This window comes from Drosophila sulfurigaster, chromosome 2R (genome assembly GCF_023558435.1).
Source record: "Drosophila sulfurigaster albostrigata strain 15112-1811.04 chromosome 2R, ASM2355843v2, whole genome shotgun sequence".
NCBI classification, from domain to species: Eukaryota; Metazoa; Arthropoda; class Insecta; order Diptera; family Drosophilidae; genus Drosophila; species Drosophila sulfurigaster.
Window position 1 is genome coordinate 13,147,090 of NC_084882.1, and position 25,836 is coordinate 13,172,925.

Genomic DNA, 25,836 nt, shown 5'->3' on the forward strand with positions numbered 1-25,836 from the left:
TATTAGATGCACATCTTTATTGAAGTATATTTATTTATATGCTTAGTATAATTCAACAAGCTACCTTCATTGCTTTCGAAACAGTAACTAAAACTTTTGCAATTGACGTATAACATTTTAAACAATTACCTCCAAAATACACTTCTCATTTTTCAAATATAATAGAAAAATAATAATACTAAATTATTTCTAAAAACAAAAACTTAATTATTTAATATCTTCAATGTTTTATTCACACTTAATTAAAACAAAAATCAACATTTAATCTAAAGTTATTTACAAATATTTTTTTATTATATTAAAATGTTGATGAACATAAACTATCTTCAACAAAACGTTTTACCACAATTATTCTCTTTTATTATACTTTAATCTTATTGTTGCCAAGTTATAAACTCAATTTAAGATATTTTGCCAAAGTACATAAAATAAGCAGCATAACAAAAAGAAAAACATAATACGAGGAAATATTAAGAATACGCTCCCCCAACTTTGACGCCTTCCCTTGGGATATTTGCGACTAAGTTTCCAGATGTTTATCATACCCTTTTCTATTAAAGTGCTGGCTGCAGGGTATGAGCCAAAAACGCCGGCAACCGAATGCATTCGAGGTGGCTGAGCGTAAATAAGTAATTTGCATACTTTAAATATGCATCCGTAAAATAACAGAAAATGCAATATGTTCAGGTGTGAGTGTGTGTGTTTGTGTGTGTGTGTGTGAGGGAGGTGTTCACCTGATGTTCGTGTTGCCTGGTGTTTGAGGCAATTTAGCTCGCGGCTCTCGTCGCTCGTCGTTCGTCTGTCGACTGTCGTCGGTCGACGTTCTACGTTCCATATGCATGAAAATCTCAACTAACAAGCAAACAGTTTGCCAAGAAGGAAATGAATATTTCTTTGTTGTTTTTTGTTTTCACTCTATCTCACTCGCTTATTTTGCTCTTCTTCTCAATTTTCTCTGACGTTTTTCTTTTCGCTTCTATTTTTTGTTGTTGCACAATTCTTTGCATAATTTAGAATGCAGCGAAATGCAGAAAACCAGCCACGAAGCCAGCGAATAAAAGTAGTAGAAGAAAACTTGCAAAGATGCTGATCACAAACATGCCAATATACATACTACCTCCAGTATATAGACCATATGTCGGTAAAGTTTTAATGAAACAAACTGTGGCTTACAGGTGTATATATGTATATAGTATAGGGAGTATAGAGTGTATATATTGCTCTGGGCATCGCCCAATGCTCCAGATGGCAGGGCGTGTTCTGGCGTGTAAAATCAACCGCAAAACCCTGGCAAAAAAGTTTTCGACGCCAACAGCGGAAATGAGAAAAGCTACCAATAACAAAGAGAAAGCGTGTTATTTTGTATCTTCTCCCGTTACGCTGTTCGCTATTCGCTGTTGCGTGCACTAAAAATGATGAAGCAAATTCAATAGAGTGCAACAAATATACATATGTATACTAGACACACACTATATCGAGCACATATGCTGTAGATCTGTGTGGAATGACAGTTAAATCTCGGCAACTGCAAGCGCAAAAATAATTGCAAATCGAATTTCAGCGAGAAACAATGAGAGCGAAAGGGATAGAGAGTGGGAAACCATCGTCAATGCGGCCGCAGAAGGCGAAACCCCAAGTGTGTGTTTGTACTATATGTGCCAGATGTTGCATGCAGGCAGCATGCTTGAAACATTTGCAAAACAATTTTAAAAAAGCTTCAAATCTCATGCAGCGCAAAGACTGCACGGCAACTGCGGTTAGCTTGCAACTCGACTCAACTCATTGAAAAATGGAAATAGACACGAAAATGGAGAAGGTTGTCGAGGTGGCCTGGTGTAGAGAATTGTAGGAAGAGGGGGTGCAAAGGAAATGGATGCGTTTTGTTGACCACGCCCACACATAACAAAGGCCCTTAACAAAGTACACCAATGCGTTTTATTTACAAAAAGCACATCCCCAGACCGCAGTTGGCAGCATTACCTTGTAGCTGGAGCAAGAGAAGCGCGCGTCGAGTATTTATGCAACCATGTTGCCTACTGCCTGATGACACTTCACTGCAGTCCCCCTTTCCCACATTCCCCCTTCTCATGCTCTTCACATGTGTGTGTTTTTGAGATAAATTATTCAAGCAACAACTGCGCTTTTTAAAATCGACTTTATTGTGTGGTGGCGCTGGCGACAGCATTTGCGGTAAGCAGACGAGTGCAAAGCTGCAACAACCACACTCCGAGTGTGTGTGAGTGTGTGTGTGTGCATAGTCTCTTCGTGCGCGCGTGTGTGTGTGTGTGTGTGACACACTTTCCAGACATACAAAAACATTGCAGCTCATTTTTCAACACAATTTACGCGAACAGTAAAAACGGTGGAAATGATGAACGCCAAGGCAAGGGACGGCAGCGCAAAGTGAAGTGAGCTGAACTCAACTGAAGTGAAGTGTGCAGTGGTAGAATGGGATATAGAGAGGCGGAGTGGAGTGGAGTGAGGTGTTTGCGGAAACGGCGAAAGTTTTAAGAACACAACTAAGAAGGCTTCAATCGAGTGTAGACCACGACTAAAAGATATGCTTTAGCTGAAGCTAAGAATAGCCATAGAAAAGATATTTTATCTTTTCAGGTTTATTACAGGGAAAATTTTCTTTGTAGCAGAGGTATTCGCCAAGGAAGCTTTCACTATATTATATTTTTCTGTAGTTTACCTTTAATAACAACTTATGCTAACTCATATTGAAAGTTGAAAAGAGTGAGAGAGTCTTAAATTTCCGGTTTCGTCTCATTTTGTAAAATTTTTGTTGCATACTTTTAGGAACTTCATGTAGCTCAAAGAAAATTTAAAATTAAATTCAACTTTCTAAGGTTTTGCTTCACTATAATGTACAAAAGGGTTGAATAAAATTATTGAGTAGAAAACTGTCTTTTTAAGCTATATAATATCTTTAAAATGTTTATTGTATCCACTAAAATAGTAACTATAATAAATAAATTGTATAATTATATCTTTTTCAAGCCACGTATTATTTTCCTGTAGTATATTAAGTGAAATAGATTGCAAGCATATAAAGTCGACAGTCGCAAAAAATTGACAATACAATAAAAAAATTCTGTGCAATTATCTAAAATGTGCAATTAAAATAAAAGGTGACATTATTATCGTGTTTATTAATTTATGTAATTAGCCTAGTTGGTTGGGCAATAATAGTGCAGTAATCAACCTTATACTGCAATAGTTTTTAAAAAAAAAAATTTACAAATTTGTAATATTTTAATTCACAACTTCTGATGACCCAAAAGTTACATTTTTTATGTATATTGTATATTTGTATATGGCATATGGATTCACACTTTCTGGTACAAAAAGTACAATAGTGCTTCTTTTGTGTTTCTTATACCCAACTGCAATCCGAAAAGTATTACAGGGTATAAGCAGCACACGCGACTAGCGTCTTAGTTGGTCTGTAGTATTAATTTAAGTGCATTTAAAGTTCGCTGCACTTTAAAAGTATGCAGCAGCATTATCTTCAAGCATGAATGCGTGAGATTTGCGCAACAACAACAAGAACAACAACGATGACTCCGAGTAAGTGGAAAATGTGGGGGAAGAAGAATAATCGGGTGGGGGAGTTGAATTTGTTGTCAGCACGAGGAAAAATTCGAGTTGCTGGCGTTGTTGCTTATGCATTTCATGAATGCAATTTAAGGCCGACTGCATATTTCACCATTAAAAACTATGACCAAGGCTCCTTCAATCCACCTCCCCTCCCAACAAAGCCTCGACGTATGCCGTTTTGGGTCGCTTGAGTCGAATGTCCGTTTTATATATGTTGGCCAAAAAGGGTTTGGAAAGGGAAGAGGGAGAGAGAGAGAGAGATTTTTGCATAAAATGCATATGCAAAATTTTACGGGCCAGTCCAGAGAAATGACGAGCACATTGCGACGGCTGCAAAACAAGGAAATATTTATATATGGGGGCAGACTGTGGACAGTTTTGTCCGAGTGGCACAAAAGAATTTAAAGCCACCTGCTGTGACTTGCTGCACAGCATGGCACTTATTACACAGTCTAAGGCTCAGCAGGGATAAGAGAACTACTGCACAGAACAATTTTCACTTTGAGTGCAAGACTAAACCTCAATTTTCCACAACTCTGCAGTTTTCTCACTCAAATTTAAAGACGTGTGTAGGTGGCAAAAAAAGGCAACCTGAGGCACAAGAAAACTTCCCACTGACCGAGCGGATGTTTTGTGTCTTGTCTTGGCCATAAAACGTTGACCCGCAAGTGTTTGAGAAGAATGCAAGCAAGCTGGTTTTAAAAGACAACCACCTGACAGCATTTTCTAAAACGCTGGGCGTGTGTTTAGTCAGCTTTTGGGCGTGGCTGCCAAAATGTTTCAGGCTGTGCGTCTGGGCGTCATAAAAACTCGCAAGTGAAAAAAAACAAGTTAAAAAACAGTAAAAAACTACAGTCGAGTGTGCCCGACTTTCAGATACCGCAAGATTGTGATGCAATCTTTAGAATACAAAAATATGATTTATTTGGTATATTGCACTTACATTAAAAATAAACCACAGAGTACAAAATATACCGGATTTTTAACCAAAGAAAGATACTATAATTATTAAAATAGACCGATCTTAAGCCAACAATGAAAAATATACCACTACATTTTCAATATACCACATATTATAAAAACCAAAATTACTTAAATAGACCGAAAATTGTATTTGATATAGAATAATAATACTACTACAATACCAAATTGCAAACAACAAATTTATAATATCCTTCTATCCTATGGATAGCGGGTATAAGAAACTGCAGTTTAAGATTTTGTGGCAAGTTGCAACGACAGCAGAAAATATTGCCTGCTCCTTGGGGCAGCTTTCACGGCCAAGATGCGGCGCCATCGCAAATGCATTGTAATCAAATTTGTTACGCTCCACGCTCTGCTTCAAAGTGTTGGTCTCAGTCTTGGTCTTGGTCTTGGACCCTCTTAAAATGTCATGGAAATTGGCTTTAAGATGTTGCTTGTTGGCAGGGCAAAACGATGCCCCAGGGAGGCAAAAGTGCGTCCACACGTTTTCCCACACACACACACTCACATACACTCACGCAGACAGAGTCAAAGACTCGTTGCTATCGATAACCGATGCTACCTACAAACATTTATGAGTGCCTTGGGAGCCGTGTGCAGGGAGCATAAAAGTGAAGAACACCGTGCTATATTTTTATGCTAATTGAAAGCCATTCGAATGGAAACAAATTTCAGCTTGAAGTAACACTTGATGTGCCTGCCCGATAAGCTTGCTTTAAACGTGGCCAAAACTCACACAATTCTCATTTTTTCTTTCTCCTCTCCTTTTGCAGGTAGCAACACTCGCTCGCTGAGCAATGGGGCACAGTCTTTGGCTGCCTCGTCGTCATCATCATCGTCGATGACGGCGCCGCAGCCACGTTTCCTTTCGCGTGGAAACACCTATCGCTCTGTGGTTGGCGACACTCTGGTCCTGCCCTGTCAGGTGGAGCATCTCGGTGAGTAAACAACAAATTCCATATGTGTAGTAAATAAGTAAATACGGCTTTAGTTTTTGGCGTGGCGTGTTTAACAGGCGCATAATTAATAGGCGCAATATTAATATTTGCATACGCAAATTCGATCACAAAATCATCAAGCAAATCCAACAATTTATTGATTAGCAACAGCAGGCAGGCTGACTGGCAGGCAAAAATATTATGCAAAAGAGAGAAATGCAAATATGTTTTAGGTGAAATGTCTATTCAAATAAATTTTATAAACAGTGTGAAGAGCAGCCAAACAAAGCCCCAACAACAACATCGAATATTGAACATCGACAACAACATCGACATCGACATCAGCTTCCGCATTGGCAATGCAAAAATCCAACAGCTGTCAGCAGCTTGACGTTCGATTTTGCCACGTGCCAAGCTAACCAGAATATATTTATCAAATGACATTTATAAATTTTGCCCAACACAAATGTATGTACATTTATATGCACACACACACATAGTAGCTGTAAATCAAATTCAATGATTAACGCCATTTGAAGGCGTTTTTGTGTCGATGACGTGGCAGAGAAGGAGGAGGGGCGGAAAAACAAACTGATGTTGCAAAACTCTCGCATCTGTTTGCTGCTCTATAAAATATTTTAAATTCAAATTCAAAATTGTGTGAATATTTCTGGCATTTGCTCATACAGAATTTATTGCAATTGCAATTTTTGCGTTGCTGATTTTCATGCATTAATGCAGATGTGACTCAGACAGAGACAGAAAAATTAGAGCTTAGAAACAATATAATAATAAATAAAATAGTCTCTGTGTGAATGATTGGGCAGCTTTGCACGTGCTCAAAGCTTTAATTATTATTTCAAATACTGAAGTTTCGAGTCGTCAGCAAAATTGCGGATACGTCGAGTTAGATTAGTCATGAAACAATCCATTTAAAAGTTGCAAGAACGTAAACAGTTCTTAAGTAATTAACTTGAAAATAAACATAATTTTGCATTTGCATAATCGAGTAGTGCATAAATCATTCGAGTTGAAAATTTCAACACAGCTTTAAACTGACCCAATTTAAAAGGGTAATGCAGCAAAAGTTGGAAAGAGTTTTAATTGCAGCTGCTGTTGACATGCCAATAAATAAAATGCAATTAACAGTTCACAGCTAAATGAAAATAAATTGAACATTGACGACAATACGGCGAAAATGCGTTGAAGCTGCGTCTGCGACTATCTCGACTGTTGATTGTCGACTGTTGTCAGTTGACTGTTTGTCCTGGCTTTAAAGCATACTATAAACACAAAACATTGACCGAATTTGTTAAGTTCCCATTATGCAATTATATTATAAAATACTTCATATCTTCATGCAATACAAACTGAGACTTAATTTGAAATGCTACTTGTTTACTTAAAAGAAAATCATATTAAGAAACACTCAATAAATTTTGAAGACTTCAACTTGAAGCAAAAATAAAGAAAAGATAAAATTTTGTTTACCTATTGATTTAAAATGAAAGCGAATAAGAAAACACTAAATGTGCTTGAGTATATTATAAATGATACAAATTTGCGAGTTGAACCGTAATTTCATTTAAAACTGAAATGTTGCTTGCTTATATATTTAGAATTAAATTGTATTAAAAAATACTCAATCAAGAACGATTTGAACTTCACTTCATATCAAGCGAAAAACAAAGTTTAAAATTAAAATTGTGCTTACTTATTGATTTAAAATAAAAGTTTATACACAAAACGATCAGTACGTTTCAGAATAATTAATCAATGGTAGAAGTATTAGAATTGAATTGTATTAAAAAACACTTAATCAGACATGAAAAGGATGATTTCAAACGTCAACTTGAATTCACATCAAGCAAATTTAAATTGAGAAATAAAATGTTGCATACTATTGATTTAAAATGAAATGTTATATCAACTAGTTTGTTATATTTTTTTGTACTTTGTGTTCTGCCTTTAATCGGCATTAGCTTTCGTTGGCTGGGTTTGATTGCAGTTTAAAGCTTTTCAATTGAAATAAGAGCAGGGGGTGAAAGTGAGACAAAACATTGCAAATGTGTTGCCGGCAATGAGAATAAAGACACAAAAAGTGGGGAAACGTCGACTACAATTTAATCCAATAAAGAGGAAATTGGGTATCAAATGGTCTATGAAGCCATGCAAAATGCAACACAGTTGCGTTCGCAAAAGAAACAAAACAATCGGACAATGCGAAAGGGAAACTTTGCCGGGGTGAAATACACTTTAATAATAATAATAAAATAATATGTAAAATTCAATGAGACAATTTGCCAAACGCAAAAAAAGCCAATCAACTGTGGGTAGAAAATGTGCCACTTAAAAAAATAAAATGCAAGGCATGAATTGAAGTAATTCTCTCAAGTGATTCACTGTTTATCCATTTAACGAGCTTAAACTGCCTAGGTTAAGTCATAAGCAAAGCAAAAAAAAAGGAAAAGGTGTCCAATTTGCTGGCCAATATTTTGTTGGGCAGACCCTTCTAAACAAATTCATATGTTCGAATTGAAGAGTTATAAAATACAATTTTTATTGCCGAGAGCATAAAATGTACCCCACAGCTAAATAATATCAATAACAACATACGCAAGGCCATTAGAAACGAATAAAATTGAGGAGGAAGCGAGGGAGCAAACCGAGAAAATGAAAGGAAAATAAAAAGCAGTAGCTGAGAGAGAGTTTTTTTTGTTGGGGCCCACAAGCAAATGGCCAACACGTATGCTGCACACACACAACCAGCCAGACAAAACTCAATCCGATTCAATAATAATCGAAAACAATAAAAAGATGATTGTGTGCGTTTAAGTTGACTTTATGTGCGTTTTGCCCAAAGGGGATCAAGAAGAGGCGACTCCCAGATTGTTGTTGTTGGCGAAACTTTTCAATACTCGTAAATGAATACACTCAATACACTCATACTTGTATACACATACACGAATTCGGTTTAATCTCTCTCGACATTCTTAAGATGGAATATTTATGGCATTACACGGGCGTAAGAAGTGAAGTTGCCATTGCCTTTGTGATTGCTGCTAATAACCGGAAGGAAGCAAACACACGCTTAACTGCACACACGTAAACGCATTAAGCACGACGGTGTGCGTATGTGTGTACACACATATATGTATTTTTAAAAGGGCATTAATAATGAATTATTTAAAATACAGATTATTTGATGCGGACTAAAGGTCATGCGTACGTTTCCCTCTTCATTTTCAACAAGGAGTCTGTCTGTCTGTGTGTGAGTGAGTGTGTCTGTGTGCGTAAGTCTGTGCGTGTGTATTCGACTCTCTCAGACCGAATGGCAGCATTTAATTAAAATTTCAGATTCCCAATGCCTGAAAATCAAAAGCCTACTAACGAATCGCTGCCTGACTCGAATCTGACCTGAGGCCGCTCTGAATAAAGCAGCAAAAATAAAAAACAGTAGTAACGCAACCTGCTCTGTGCTCTGATTTTGTTTTTACGATTCATAATGTAATATGTTCATGCTGTCGACTCATGATAATTATACCCTATAAACAGTAGACTCCTTAAAATGGGAGAAAAGTTGTAAATTGTATCAGAAAATATGAAGCAAATATTTATTCATATACAATAAATGTTTTAAAGAATTTACTGAGTATTAATGATAACTATTTCCTGCTTACATGAACAACAGACTACTTAAACAGCGAAAGGAATTTGCATTATAAAGAAAGTAAGAAAGCTACAGTCGAGTGAGCAAACAAAAAAGTGCTATACTATCATTTAAAATATATCGTATTAATATACCAAAAAATTCTGGAATATACCGAATTGTATATTTGGTATATTAATACAACAAGTGCTGTCAAGAATATAAGAAGAAAGAAAAGAAGATCAAAGAAAAGATTGTCAGAAATCCAAGAAAACCTACACCAAATATCTTTTGGTAGCCAACAAATATTTTGTGCATCTTACAGGGTATTTACTTGCTATCAATACTTGTAGTTACTTATTTTTTAGTGCACTTTTTTATTCACAATAAATTGTTGGCGTTGTGTGCGGTGGGCGGACAGCGAGAGCGACCTGATGTCTGCTCGATGGATATATTTTGGAACTTGAGCACATAAAATAAAATAAAAAACATATAAACACTCGCACACACAAATGTATATTATACGCCATGTAATCCTGTTTAACAAATTTACGTTTGCCTTTTGTGGTGACTGTGGAAGAAAAAGCGTAAGTTGTATAAAATATGCAAGGTAAAAAACCGGCAGCAGCAGCAGCAGCAATGGCAAAAGCAGCAGCAGCAACATCTGCGAAATTATGTCATTTATATGAGCAAACATACTAAAAAATAGATGAAAACTCCCACACAACAACTCATACAGAGACACACACCCTCACACTGACACACAGACAGTGACTCGAAAGCTGAGCAGCAATTGGATGGACAAACAGACGAAGGGAATCTGTAGAATGTTCACAGCTCAGCAGGCAGACAAAGCGATAGCCTCAGAGCCGGAATAAAAGCCAGAGCCACAGTCAAGCCGGATAACAGTTTAGATAGATAGCTATATGAGTGTGTACGAGTGTGTGTGTGTGTGTGTGAGACGACACAACTACAACTTTGTGCCCCACACTGCCAATCTATTTAGCTTCTTAAAAGTTAGTTGCAAAATGTTTTATGTTTATATTGCGGCATTTTACAATAAATTTGCCAGCAAACAACGAGACAAAACACATGCATATATCTCCCTCTCTTTATCTAAATATGTATCTCCATCTGTATCTGTAGTTGTATCTGCTGTTTATACCCGCTACCCATAGGGTAGAAGGGTATTATAACTTTGTGCCGGCAGGAAATGTATGTAACAGCTAGAAGGAGGCATCTCCGACCCTATAAAGTATATATATTCTTGATCAGCGTCAACAGCCGAGACGATATAGCCATGTCCGTCTGTCCGTCTGTGTGTCTGTCCGTCTGTCCGTCTGTCCGTCTGTCCGTCCGTCCGTATGAACACCTAGATCTCAGAGACTATAAGAGATAGAGCTATAATTTTTTTTCGACAGCATTTGTTATGTTTGCACGCAGATCAAGTTTGTTTCAAATTTTGCCACGCCCACTTCCGCCCCGCAAATCAAAAAATCGAATAACAAGCGTAATTTTAAAGCTAGAGTTGCAATTTTGGTATATAGTATAATTACTACAGTATTTATGATTCCTGAAAATTTGGTTGCGATCAGATAAAAATTGTGGAAGTTGTTAAAGAAATACTTTTGTGTGGGCAAAAACGCCTACTTACTAGGGGTCTTAGTTGCTTTGGCCGACAATCTGGTACATTGTGCCGTCTATGGTATATTTTGAATGGTGTGCTGTATCAATATACCAAACATACCATTTGGTATATTTTTAGTATTTTTTTAGTATTTTCGGTATATTTTGAAAATAATACCGCAATATTTTGCCCTATTCTGTATCTCACAGTCGAGCACACTCGACTGTAACTTTCTACTTGTTTGTATCTGTCTTGCTGAGTGCCTTCTCTTCATTTGTTGCAGGCAATTTTGTGCTTCTGTGGCGCCGCGGCACAAATGTGCTCACCGCCTCGAACATCATGGTAACAAGGGATGACCGCGTAAGACTGATAGATGGTTATAATTTAGAGATATCTGATTTGGAGCCACAAGATGCCGGGGATTATGTTTGTCAAATCAGTGACAAAATTAATCGTGATCAAGTGCACACTGTTGAGATTTTGGGTGAGTACACAAAAAGTATTTGTTGACACACTATTTGCACAGGCATTAAGCGCTACAACTTTGATGAGACATTTTCACAAAATCATCATAAATTCAAACAGCTTAACAGACAACAAACTTTACATCAATTGTGTTTGCATTGTTTTTACCAATCATTCAATGCGCCATCTCTTCTACAGTGCCTCCCAGTGTTCGTGCCATCCCGACATCAGGTCAACTGCAGGCACGCAAAGGCGGACCCATTACTTTGGAGTGCAAGGGATCGGGTAATCCGGTGCCATCTATTTACTGGACCAAAAAAGGTTTGTTTTTCCGTTCGAGTCAAAAGCCTATTTACAGTACACACACCTAATCTATTCAGCTACTTGTACTTGTTTCTATGCGATTTTCGTTTAATTGAATTAATTATTTATGCTATTTTTGTTGCTTTATGCAAATTTCAATGGCTCTTTCTTAGAAACAGTTTAACTGAAAGTTCGCTCGCTGAACGACTTCTTAAGCACTTTTCCTCACCAAATTTTACTTTCAAATTAAGTTTTTAGTTGACAGTAAATTCTTAAATTCATTAACAGAATGCGCGCTCTTCTTTTTCGCCTTGACCAGCAAAGTTTTATCATTAATTACAGTATTATACATATATATGTATAATTAGGGAATATTTTGCATATACATAGCCGAAAACTTTTGTTGTAGAAAATGTTCTTGCTAAAGTCGACCTTGGAGTTGAGTTTTACATTGACTTTAGACTTTAAAATCCAAATTTTTTTAATTCAAATGATTTTGTTGCTTAAAAAAGGAATTAAAAATGCACTTTTTCCTTCGAAACTTTTACAGAAAAGTCAATACTATTTATGCTTTAAATCATTCTGTTATTAAACTGTACAATCGCAATCTGCTAGATTTGTTTCCAACACAGTTTCAACAGATAGAGTTCCAAATTTCATTTCAAAATGCAGTTGAATTTCAAAATGAAAATGGAAATTTACGATGCATTAAATTTCCATTTCGGAATCCGTCGGCACACAAATCGTGATGATTTCGAATAGATTTGAGTACATTGGCCAGTTAGTTCTTGGGAGTGCCAAAATACATACAAACACACACGCTCACTAAATCATTGTCAACAGCAGTGGCAACACCTCAACTACCAGAAAACACTATGCTAAATAGTTGAGTGCGAAAAGAAAAATCGATACATGAACAGGTCAGTCAGAGCAGCTGTTGAGAGAGAGAGAGGAGGAGTAAAGAGGATTGTAATTAATGCGATTCATAGATGCACAAATACTATATGCCTTGGCAAACTGGCCAACGAATAGCTGAAAATGACCTAGTCAAGAGTTTGGCAGACATTCAATGGACTTGATGCCAGAAAAATATGTGTGTAATGTGTCATTGTGTGCGAGTGTGTGTTTATATGTGTGTGTGTGTGTGTGCTTGTAGGTGTATCTAGGAAAATGACTACCGTTTTTGGTATGCACATTTTTCGTTTGCCTTGCTGCACTTTGGCGCATTTGACATTTCCGTTCGATTTGTTTGCTTGCTTTGCACTTGACATCGGCAAATCTCAACCGTTCTGCCAAGCCTGTCCTCCTTACACACACACACACACACACTCGCACACATACACACACATTGCAAAGTTGTATGTCATTTCATTTCGTTTCAATCTACTCCCATTTCCGTAACTCACTCCACAACTCACCTCGTACTTGAAGTGTGTGCGAGTAAGTTGAATGTTTTAGTTTCTCTTTTCTTCGTTTTATACCCGTTACCCATAGGGTAGAAGGGTATTATAAGTTTGTGTCAACAGGAAATGTATGTAATAGGCAATTGGATTCATATATTATATATATTAATTTGGTATATAATATTTTAAACTTAATACCGCACTCTTTATTCATATTGGGTAGCGGGTATCTCATAGTCAACCATACTCAACTGTTACTTTCTTTCTTGTTTTTTGTTTTTTTTTTTTGGAGCAGACGTCAACACATGTACGCCCGTGGGTGTCACTTGCCACGCCCCCCGCCTACGTCTCGTGTTCTGTGTGAGACGCGCTCAGCCAAAAAGCCAAAAGCTGACTTGCTACAATCGAGTCCGAGACATGATTCCGTGCATCTCAACTCAACTCACCTTCACCCTTCTTCCGGCATTTGCTTGACTCGATTCGATATTGTCGTGCTCTTTCCGTCATGTTTGTGTTTACATTCAGTTTTGTCTGTTGGCCAGGTTGCCTTTTGGCCCTGCGTATTTTAACTTAAAAGATCTTTGTTTTTCTTCATCGTCCTCTTTACTTAACTTTTGTTCGTTCTTTTTTTTTTCTACTGTGTTGCCAAGTGCAGCATTTGACTGTTGACATTTACGTTGACTTTACATTTATTGACTTTTGCTTTGCAAATCTGCATTCAATTGCAACTTCATTCCGCAAGTAATTCTACAATTGTTTTTGTTTTCCTCTTCTCTTCTTTAGAGTGGCACTGGCAAGTCGACGGCTCGCATTGGCGACGGACCCATCCTGACCTTGGACAAACTGGAGCGACAACAAGCTGGAGTCTATCAATGCACCGCTGATAATGGAGTCGGTGATCCGGTCACTGTTGATATGCGGCTCGATGTGCTGTGTAAGTATCTGTAGCAAAATTTACGATCTTAACGTTAGAAAGATCGCTGTAGGAAGCTGAAAAATTGAGAATCGGAAGCTATTTCAAAGTCGAGAAAAACGTCTCTGCAACTGCGGAAAATATGTTACAAAGAAAGCAAATGTTCTTTATTATAATATTTAGATGAATGCCTTAAGTTTCTTAAAATTCTTTCTCCATTATTCTTTAAATACAATTTCAATTTACTCCCAAATAAAGAAACTGTTAGGAATTCGAGAAGCATTGTATGCTACACATAGAGTAATCCTCAGTTAGCTTAAAACTGCAAACTTCGTTATTATAAACATCTAAGTGAAATTTATTAAAATAATTTTTTTTGAACGCAGTAAATGTAGAAGTTACATTTTTTATTTATTATTTGTATTAAATGAGACGAATGTAGGAAAACGTATTTAATTCGGAGTACTTCATTTTAATTTATCGAGGGTTATTTTTAAAAGTAGAATTATATTGATGTCAATAAATTTCATGTCAATACAATTAACATCATATATAATAAAACCTACCTTACCATTAAAAACAGTGCATTATTCTGCAAATCCAACTCCATCTCTAATCCGAACTTTGTCTTTGTCTCTCCATTTTAAACCCCTCACTCAACATTGCGATGAAACCCCGTAATCTGACGGATGCCCCACGATGCTGATGCTGATGCAACCATTTAACTTATTGTCATTGTTCGTATGACTCTGTGTATCTGTGTGTGTGTCTGGATATTGGTGTGCTGGTGTGCGTAACACGCACAGATCCGCCGGATATTCAAGTGGAAAAATCATGGATACACTCTGGCGAAGGATTTGAGGCGAAACTCGTTTGCATTGTTTACGCTGATCCAGTCGCAACGGTTGGTACTCGTTTTTTTTTTTATTATTTCGTTTTTGCTTTTGTTTGAATGTTTTAAATGCTTCGTTATTCTTGCATTGTGTACAAGCAGTTTATATTCTGTTATTGTTGTTGTGTAGCCTTTTTAGATTATTATTATTATGAAATCGCTGGGTTGGTTTATGCAACGAGCTGCTTTTTCAGGTCACTTCTTCCTGTTTTCTCTCTTTTTTTTTCATTTTATGCAGCTGTAGCCATGGCTGCAGTTGTTTCTTTATTTTTGTTGTACACAATCTTGTTGTCTTTTAAATACGCCTTTGCTTTTGGTCTTTTAGTTGGCAATTTAATGCCACATTTTTCACGTTGTCCCAATTATGAATGTTTTGCGTTTCAGTTTTATTATCAATCAAGTGAAATTAACCGTCTCATCATTATTGTTGACAGGTATCGTGGTATCAGAACTCGTTCCCCATTCAAACCACCGATAGGCGAATTATGAACACAAGAGCCAATCGACACACGCTCACCATACGACACATTCAGCAAGAGGACTTTGGCAACTACAGGTGAGTAGAGATAGAGAGAGAAAGAAATTTGAAATCGATGGCCACAAAAAATAAAAATAGAAGAGATACACAACAAGTTGTAGGACACAACAATAAACCTTTGGCAACTTTGCAGTGCTGCGTTGATTTAGTCAATTTGCCAACTTTTGCTACAACTTATTTCACTTTTAGCCAGTTACTAGTTGCCAGTTGCCAGTTGGCCAGCTAACCTGGCCAAATACAAAAGTTAGAGGCTGCATTGTTTGCCACACCACAGAGAGAGTGAGTGAGAGAGAGAGAGAGAGAGTGGGCGGGCTACAGCAATATTGGGCGTGGCCTGAAGCATGTTCTGGCCATTATGTCGGCAAACAAGTTTTCCACATCAATGTCAATCTGTCTGCAACATATTAAAGGAGCGGAAGTTTCGCCATGTTGACACAACATTTCAGGCACAAAGTTTTTGTTTTAGCCATGTGTAGGGACAACCACGAGCCATCCATCGCTGCCACCTACCAACCTGCCACCCACCACCTGCCACATCCTGCATGCCACTTGCCACATGCCGCAGCATTGCGAATGGCGAGTGGCTTTTGGACGGTACGTGCCTGGATTAGCTTGGCTTCAAGTCCTCTCGAAAACTCCCCCTGGGAGTTGTCTGTCAATGCCACAACTTTACTGTCTTCTAAAAATTAAAAGAAAATTCAGTTATTATTATTATTATTATTGTAAATTTTGTGTTGCAGCTGCGTGGCGGATAACTCGCTGGGACGTTCACGAAAATATATGGAGTTATCTGGTCGACCGGGACCCGCTGAATTCTATTCACCCAAATGGGGACGCTCCTCGGATAGCTACAATCTGACATGGAAAATTGATAGTTACCCGCCGTTGGAGGAAGTGCGTCTTCTCTACAGACGAGTGCTCGTAAGTAATGCAATTCTATACAACAAAATACACTCAACGTAAACAATGAAAGCTTTTGTGCCATGACTTTTAATCCGCGGCGAATGTAATTCAATATGTTTCCGTTCTAATGAAGCACCTGATTCAAATTAAAAGCATTTATGAAAATAAAAAGAATATTTCCGCGGCATAATTGTGAATCTGAGTATGAGAATGAGCAGAATAATGCGCTGGCTTAGCTGAGCATAAAGTGCAATTTAATGCGAGTCAGCGGCAAATGCTCATAATGAGTATTAAATCAGAATCTAATTAATTTAATGAGTTATCACCGAGCGAGAGACTGACTGACGCCTTGAACTTTATCGAGAGAGAAGTCACTAATTTGTTTTGGTTTCTTGGGGCAACGAGCATTAAGTCTTAAGTCTTAAGCCCGAGTAAAGTCAGCCTGTCAGCCATAAGGAACACAAACAAAAAAAAAAAATGAGAAAAAAGGAAAAATAATTGCCAGACATAAGCGCTCACATTTCATTCTTCTATTTTTTGTTTTATGTTCCTTGTGTCGTCTCTTCTTTCCGACTTTTAGATGAACGACACATTCCAGCAGCCAGGCAGATGGCATGATTTTATACTCACGCCAGAACATCGTCCAGCAACGGAGCCTCTAACACATATCATGTCCTACACCATTAAACATCTGCATCCAGGTGCTTACTACGAGGCGATTGTTCAGGCCAAGAATCGCTACGGATGGAATGAGGTAAGTAAAGCAGAAAAAACGGTAGGGGAAAAAAGTGAAAGATGCATAGATAAATCAACGCATGTTGACTGAGAGTTCGACACTTTGTCTAAACGCCAAAAAAAAGCGACTGCGTGCCACGGGTCGGCTACTTAATCTTTATTTTCTGCGACTCTACTAAAAATTTACCCATGTTTTTCTCCCTCTCTCTCTCTTCCTTCTATTTTTGCTTGGCTCGTCTCGTCTCGTGTGTTGCCCCCCATAGGTCAGCGATATATTTCAATTTATTGTCGCCAGCAACAGCCTGGACATAGCCCCGGAGGACGCTGAAGTGGTTGCAAGTTCGAAGTCGCGCAGCAACAGTGGCTCAGTGAGCAGCCTGCCCCACGCCCTGCTCTTCCCAGGCACACTGCTCTTGGCCTTTGCCTTGCGTAATAGCCAATTCGACAGACTGCGACTTGGCTTGGGGTAAGCAACATACACAGACACACAGCATACATCGAACACTCGTCCCACACATAAAACAAAACAGCAAAAGAGAGATGGCAGAGGAAATCTTATAAAGTCACATGTGTATTTGGAAGTTGGTTTAAAGTGCTGGCAAAGGCCAAGAGACAACAACTTGTAAACTATCCAGACAACTAAGAGAGAGTGAGCCTCCTCTTCACTTTGATTTTTGTTTTACCTTCTTACTGCAACTGCCACTGCAACAAAAAAAAATAAATAAAAAGAAAAACTCCAAAAAGTCCCTCGAGTCCTACAGCAAACTAACCAAAGATACAACAAACAAACAAAACCAAAAAAATAGTTTTTAGTAAAATGAATGAATGTAAAAATTATGCAAACAAAAAATCCCTAATAACCAAATAATGTAAATAATTTTTCAAGCATTTTGTCAGCGTTTTAATTAGCATTTGAAATAACACAAATACACACACGAAATAAGGAAATAAAATGATTGCAACTAATGAAAAATAGAAAAACAGAAAATGCAAATACCAAAATAGCAAAAATCCCCCATTATGAAAAAGTCGTGTTATCCTGTTCATGGATAATCCAGTTTGAAGTAGGTCATGTAAATATGCATTAGATATTTGAATGTGAATTACATTTTACTCGTACTTTATAAAAATAACTATTAAAACAGAAAAACAAAAACAAACAACAGCAAAAACCAAAAAAAAAGAACCTACATCGCGTAAATAATAAATGTATGTAAATTAAGCAAACATTCTATAGTGATATTATTTAGTTTAAAATGGAATCAAATCATAAAAAAAAACAACAAAAAAAAAAACAAAGACAACCTATGAATAGCGAATGCAACACCACTGTAAAATGTTAGCAATAAGAGTGTGTAATTTTTCATAATTCTGTTTCAATTTCTGTTTGTGCATTTGCAATATTTTATTTAACTTTTGTTGAGAGTGTTTTCCTCACGTTCATTTGTTTGTTGGTTTTTGCGCTCAGCTTAGATTGTAAGTGCACCGAGAACATCAATTTAGCATAACGTTTTCAATGTAAATTAGAATTTAAGCAAACATGTTGTACCACCAATAGCAAGAACTCTAAAGTAAAAAACCATAAAATATAATATCGAGAATACCAAATAAATACCGCAAATTAAGTGTGCATTTTTTGCAAATTGCAATTACAGTCATTGAGAAAACCACTAAAAAATACCAAAAAAAAATACATAAATTAAATATACATATATTAGCTAAACATTAGTCGAAGTGCTCGAAGTGTGTTTTTTCAGCTTTTGCACCCAAACCAAAAAACAAAAAAAACAGATCGTACTTGTACTTGTATATTATTCAGTTTCATGATGCTATATATAGATATATATGTATGTAAAATGCCAAGATAATTGTACGTGCCAGAAGTGCAGTCTTCTGTGTAGTTGTACTTCTATTTAATAGTCGCAAATGAAATCATATTCATTAAATATGTGTGTACGTATGTGTATAATTCGTTGCCTCTTGTGGGCCTTACTACAGATACAAGATACCAAATACAAGATACAACATACAAATACCGATGCAGATACCGATACAAAATACCAAAATACAACAACAGATACAAGATACAAATACAGTTCTAGATACGTGTATGTTTGAGCAGCAGCAGGAGCATCGATGCATCGGTTTAATCAGAGAGTGAACCTACAAGCAACATAAAAAAACAAAATATTTTTAATTAGACTGCATTAACTGCATTAACCTTAAACATAAACACAGATTTATCGATAGCAAAGCATATTGAGAGCATTGCTCGGTGGGCTAAGAGTAAAAACACACATAACGTACTTACCAAGAAAATCCACTAATTACCAACTAGTTCTATGCTAATTACGGTGGTTTTTGCATTGTATAAGAAACATTAACGATAACGAAACAAAAACAAAAATCTCTAAATTATTCAAATACAAAATAAAGCATTAGATGTAAAATAAAATCCACATTTGTTTTATTTTATGATAAATAATTGAAAAGTAAATTGCATTGGTAAGTGTACTTAATCCATATTTTCTCCTTCTAGGCATTCAAATACTTAAACCTGGTTAGTTACATCTATTTTAAAAAGTGGGTTTTAGAGAATCAGAACCTATTATCATTGAAAAATGTAGATAAAACTGTTCGCATTTTCTAGTATTACGAAATACATTGAATAATGTTAATTTGTTGTTTAATAAAAAAAACCACAAAAATATCTATTATGTTTAGCGAAATTTAATTGGCAAAGCTCGTATACATAATATCAATCAGATGCATATGCATTGAAGCAAATGAAACAAGAAAACAAATATTTTATGTTTAACTGAATTTCATTTCTTTAATAAATTTCGAAATAATTGGCTAAGTAATCTTAAATAATATTTTAAATAAAGCAATCAGCGAAAATAGAATGAGAGTTTATTAAGTTTTACTGATATGTGTTGAGAGAGAATATTATTTTACAATGAAATTATCCGTAATACGTAAATATAAAACGCACCTAAATAAATTTAGTGCCATTGATAAATTTCCCTTAAATTGAATAAATGTACACAAGTCTCTTATATTGTGAAATTCATTTTATACTTTTAATTCTATTTAAACTTAAATACTTTGCCAAATTTGAATATTTGTTAAGTTCGTAAAATTTTTTCAAAAAGACAATTTTAATTCACAAAGTGCGTACTTAATGAAGAAGCACGTTTGACCAACGAAAATTCCTTTAGCATAAAATTTCGTGTTACATGAGGAAATTCAACAAATCTTTAAGCATCTTTGCTAATGGAGACAGTATTTGCTGAGATTTATCAGTGTCGTAGAGGAGTTGCACTCGCAGCCGGAGTATCAAACTGAGCTTATGTGAAGTGAGCCTGCAGAATTTCAAGTAGTTAACAAGTGTTGCAAGTTTAATTGGTCCAAATGCTGGACATGTAACGTGCGCCGCCTTCGCAAGCCCTGGACAAACTTTTATCAGAATTTACAAGTGAGTTTTAAATATCATCGATAAGGTCTCCACTCAACCAGCAGCAGCAGCTGCATAGCTGAACATTTTATTATTTTCCTTTCTTCGTTCGTTTCTGTTATTTTTTTTTTTTTTTTTTCCTTTTTTTTAATATTTAGTAGAGAACTAACGACATTACCTCGAGCAGTTTTAAGCTTCTTTGCAATAGTAGGGGGAATGAAAGAGCAAGAGGAAGGAGCAGAGTGGACACCGCATACGTGCCCGGTTTAAATTATAAAAAAACTTTTGCATTTCCTAAAAGTTTATGCATGAAATTTTATAGAGCGCACAACTACTTGAGCTCCTCCGTTTTTATAGAAATGCATTAAAACGCCGGGAAAAATACAGGCCGTCGTCGTCGTCGTCGTCGTTGTCGTTGTCGATGTGGCAGCTGGGTTGCAACCAAGGCAGCCACCTACTTGCCTCACTCGGCAATTGTAAGTTGCAACACACAGCTTTTGCTGACGCTTTTCTATGCCAGTATTTGCATAGAACATCGATGTGACCCTGTGTATGTGTTCGTGTGTGTGTGTGGAAGGGGGTAGTGGGTGTGGCAATGTGGAGGCAACACTTGACACAAGTTTGTGCACATTTCAAACTTAGTGACCATTATGCATGCAAGTCTCAATATATTTCACATGAATTTTAATGAAATTTTTGCAATGTATGTGCGGAGCAATGTCGCGTTCTCGTGTCGTCCCGTGCCGTGTCGTGTCGTGTCGCCTGACCAGTGTTGGGCAACTGTGTTTTAGCAATTGGCGACGCCAAAAAGTGTGCTATGAATTTTTTTTAGCGAGCAAATCACATAATGCATAATTGCACTGCGAAAGTTTGTGGCGCATATTAATTAGCTCGTTTATCATTTGAACACTTTTCTGACAGCCAGCGCAAAGTGTCCTCAAGCAATGTAAAATTAATTAAGTTGCGCGCCACAAGCACCGAGTCGCTGAGGACATATTCACATAGCTGCCAAATGCAAAACTTGCAACTTGGTGAGAAAAACGGCGAACTGAAATCATAATTAATATTGGTAAAATTGGCAAGGGCCAACGCCTGGCACTCTCTCTGAATGTTGAAACTTGCAACAATTAAAAATTGTACGCATTGTGTATGTGTGTGTGTGTGTGTGTGTGTTGTTGCTTTTCTTTCTACTCTCCGGTGTGCAAAGTGAGTGACAGCAGAACAGACTGGCAGACAGACGAAGGGGATAGAAGGGCACAGGCGACACGGCGAGTGTACGATTCAAACTTTTATAATTAAAATTTTGCATTTTTCACTTTTATTTTTCACGTCTTTGCCCTTTTTTTCGTTTTTTGTTTTTGGTTGTGTGTGCGATGAAAAAGTAAATGCAAGCAAATCATAAAGCTACAGCGAAAGAAAAACTTTGTAAAGCCAAGTGCGAATTAAATTAATTTTCAACTGATTTGATATTTTGCAAAACTGTGCGAAAGTTTTCACTCTCAAATGAAGTTCAAAAGAAAATACGAAGAAAATTTGCCAGCGAATTGACGTCTTCGATGTGGGAATACTCTAACAGAGAAAAGTGAAGACAGAGAAAGAGAGAGACAGAGACTAAACTACAAAAAGCGATTAATGCGGCAAAGGAGACAATACAATGAAACAGAGAACTGCAGATATTTCTGCCTTGGACTTTAAATTAAAAATACTCTGAGATAGTAAGAGGAAAGCGAACTGCGCTCTGCCTGGGGGTCAAATAGACTGGCAATAATTCAGTACAATTTAGAAGCATCGACCCAGAGTGGCCAAAACAAGCAGAGCCGAGGCGACAGCAAAAGGGCAATACGCTGGCCAAATAAATTTGCATAATTCTTCAGTCGAAAACAGGAGCAGGAATAGAGGCACAGGAATAGAGGAGCAACTGAAGGAGGAGGAGGAGCTCTGATATTTATGGGTGTAGCTTAATGACGGTTTAAAATGTTGTGCGTCCAGGCAGCAAAGATCTCTCCACTCAACTCTGCTCATTGCCGAAAAAAGAAATGAAAATAAACCACACACACACACATATTATGCTAAAACAAATCTACATAATTTAGAAGAAGGCTGCCAATGAGGCAGCAACGTTGCGTTGGATGCGGCTGTCATTTGGGGGGCACAAATCAAAAGGCGGTTGTCGGATGCTAAGAAAAATTTGTACATCAATCGATTTTGTTTGATTCCTTTCGGCCAAGTTGCCAAGCAACGTTAACCGCATGGGAGATTTACATAATTCATAGCGTTGGCGGGCATTCAGATTGAGTACGTGGGTCGGGCCAGCTCCTACTTGATTGCCACAAAACAGTAACTCATTTTGTGGCACAGACATTTTGGTGATGTTCGTAAATTGGATAAATACATATGGCCTGCAAAACTTGTGCCAAATTCTAATTTCAACACATAAATATTCTAATGACATTCGCGTTGTCTGTTGCTGTTTTGTTGAATGACACAGACAAGAGTTGAAAACAATTTTGCATTCGCATTCGCGAGCAACGTGTAACTGAGTAAGAATTATTATAGTCGAAAGCCAAAACTCGCCGCGACGACAAAGTTCAGGTTCAGGTTGAACAAAAGTTTATTTCGCACTTTGTTTTCGCTGCACAAAGAAACAAGGCTGCGGCAGGTGGAAATTGTCATTCGTTGCATAAAATTCAGCGCAGGACTCAGCTCGTTGTGGTCCCCTTGGATAAAACAATGACTCGCAGCCTGGTATGAAGCTGCCAGCTTCTTCGCTACGTTCGAACAGACGCGTTAAGCGTTTTCTTTTCATTAATATAAATGCCTCAAAGTTGAGCCAAGATACACACAGTGAAAGAAAAAGAGAAAGAGAAAGAGAAAGAAAGAGAGATGGAGAGAAAGTGGCAGCGAACAAAAGCCAAATCCAGCTTCAAGTCCAAGATGCGGGCTAATCCTTTCGGTTTAAACTTTATCTCCTTCACTGCTGGCCTCCATCTTCGCTGCCATGGATTACGTTTGGCCATGCAAAAAAATTATTTACTGCACTGCAAATGACGCGCACTGTGTGCCTTTGTGGTTTTTTCCATAATTTACGTGACCCGCCTTCACCTTCACTCCTCTCTGCTCCACTCTGCTTCTTCCCTCCCCTCACTTCGGTTCGAACTAAAGTACGTCACGCTCGCTTCCGCGCCTTTGCCTGCGTGGTGCACATTTGGCACCATGTTGCATGCCATCTCTCCGCTGCCACACTGTTGACCAATGGCCGCTTATCAGGCGAGAACATGTTTCTACGGAATTTCATTAGGCTTCAACCCTGCTCCCCCCTCGCCTCTCCCGTCGTCCACTCGTCCGTTAGTGCTGTTATTGCCTAATGTCCGGTTGTTGGCCTTTTTTATTGCGTTGTCGTTGTTATTTGTCGCAGCGTCGCGTCGCGTCGCTTCACGTTGCGGCCGCTAATGGCGTTACTTCGTTAGTCGAGCGATAAGATTTTCCTCAACTGCCAATGGGGCCAAACATATCTGGTAACAATTGTTTCACTCTTTAAAGATCACATGTCCAATACTCCACAACACTGCCGTCTGACATGAAACTGTTTGTGTGACTTTTTGCGTTAAAATTTCCATGTAAATTCTCTGCTTATCTAACACATTTCAATTTCAATTTCACTTTAAATTCCCTTATTAATTTTTCCGACTTGATAAGGTTAATTTTATGTGGAGTTTTATGACAAAATGAGCAAGCTATGTATGTGTATGGTTGCTTACTTCTTGAAAATATTTACATTTTTAATGTAGATTTATACTACTTAAGAATATAAATTTTATAAGTGTTATCTAACAACATTAACAAGATTTATACATATTTTAAAAATCTGCATTTATCAACTTATTAAATTCTTTATTTTTTAATTTTAGTGTTCCTTTGATTGTAATATTATCATTATTATTTAATTTGAAGTTTAACTAAAGATTCAAATATTTTAAGTACCTTCAAAATTAAATAAATGTTTTAATTTATTAACTAAAATCTTTATTGCGCAAATTTTAATACTAATATAAAAATCCAGATTTTGTTTAAGACGTTCAGCCTTCAATTTAATAAACCAAGTATTTGATTCTTTAGAATTTCACATCTCATAGTTGTCTTTATATAACAAAATTCATAAATAAATAAATAACAATAAACTTCCATTTTATCTAAGTTATTTCCAAATTACTTCTGCTTTGATAAGCTTGCTAGTTGAATGTGAAAGTTTTTTAATTAAATTACTGAAAATTACATGCAACTGCAAATTGTAATCTTGACATAATTGCATTTGCTTAAGTTTTCGTCGTAGTTTCATCAGCGTATCTACATACATTTTCAACCTTAACATTAAGTGGAATTTTGGTTGCATTTTGTGGAAACTAACAAACCAAATGCAGCGTAAATTCATACAATTTGTAAAGAAGTATGTGTGTAGTGTTGAATATACTAACTAACTAACTAACTAAATGAATCACACTTTTAATACAGCATATAAAATAAAACAGTTCGAAATTTAGTTGAATTTAAATATACAAAGAAATTAAGAGCCATTAATTAGGTAACATGATAGTTTTAGCATTGAGAATTTTTGGCACTTCAAAAATAATATATTAATGTGTACTTCATTTTCATATACAAAGAAAATGGAGTTCTGTTACAATATTTGACTTGATAATATTATTAAAATGGCTAATTGGAAATTGTGATCAGATGAAAATTAAATTGATCTTGAGGACGCAATTTGAATTAGAAAATTTTAAATTAAATTATCAGTAATTATTTTTATTGGAATTGACAGAATAGTCTCAAGAGCAATTCACTAAAAAAAAAATACTAAAATCTGCCTAGCTATCGGTATATTGGTATTGGCATATCAATATACTAGAAATGATTTTGAAACGCTTATTCACAATCCTTGATTGAAGGTATTAGGAGATAGTTATGACTGTTGGCATGACACTGACCAACATTTGTTGTACAGATATTAAGAATACGACATTGATCAAATTATTTGTAAATATTTTGCATAATTCTTCATCACTTTCCCTTTCGCTATAATCATTGTTGCAAATCAGCTAAAAATCTTCGCTTACTTTCATGTCGCACATGACGTTGTACTTATATTAAGTGCTCTCAAGGTTATCGCTGTTTGTTTTGTTATTTTAATTGTGTGGTTTGAGTACAAAGTACCAGTTGCCTGGCTGCCTAGCTGGTGGCTGGTAGCTGGTAGCTGGTGTCTTGTAATTGCCGTGTATACAATGCTGAAGAGCCGTTACTCAATCAATGCCGCATGCATGGTCGCTTGTCACGAGAGAATCTAATTCGAATTAAAGTTCAGCCATGCGCTTACACAATCCAATCGCATAAAAGTCAAAGGCTGTGTGTGTGGAGACCGAAAAGCAGCC

At 36.8% G+C, this 25,836-nt stretch overlaps 1 protein-coding gene across 1 annotated transcript in view; it reads left to right on the forward strand.

The window, feature by feature from the left end:
* LOC133837172 (neurotrimin) overlaps window positions 1–19,122 on the forward strand; it is a 64,683-nt gene extending 45,561 nt beyond the window's left edge. Inside the window, exons 3-11 of the mRNA XM_062267848.1 lie at window positions 5,361–5,525; window positions 11,085–11,285; window positions 11,465–11,584; window positions 13,754–13,906; window positions 14,692–14,789; window positions 15,212–15,333; window positions 16,056–16,236; window positions 16,799–16,972; window positions 17,217–19,122. Coding sequence (XP_062123832.1) covers window positions 5,361–5,525; window positions 11,085–11,285; window positions 11,465–11,584; window positions 13,754–13,906; window positions 14,692–14,789; window positions 15,212–15,333; window positions 16,056–16,236; window positions 16,799–16,972; window positions 17,217–17,423 — 1,421 coding nt within the window. The 3' untranslated portion in view covers window positions 17,424–19,122. The remainder of the gene's footprint in view (window positions 1–5,360; window positions 5,526–11,084; window positions 11,286–11,464; window positions 11,585–13,753; window positions 13,907–14,691; window positions 14,790–15,211; window positions 15,334–16,055; window positions 16,237–16,798; window positions 16,973–17,216) is intronic.
* Window positions 19,123–25,836: the final 6,714 nt, after the last annotated feature.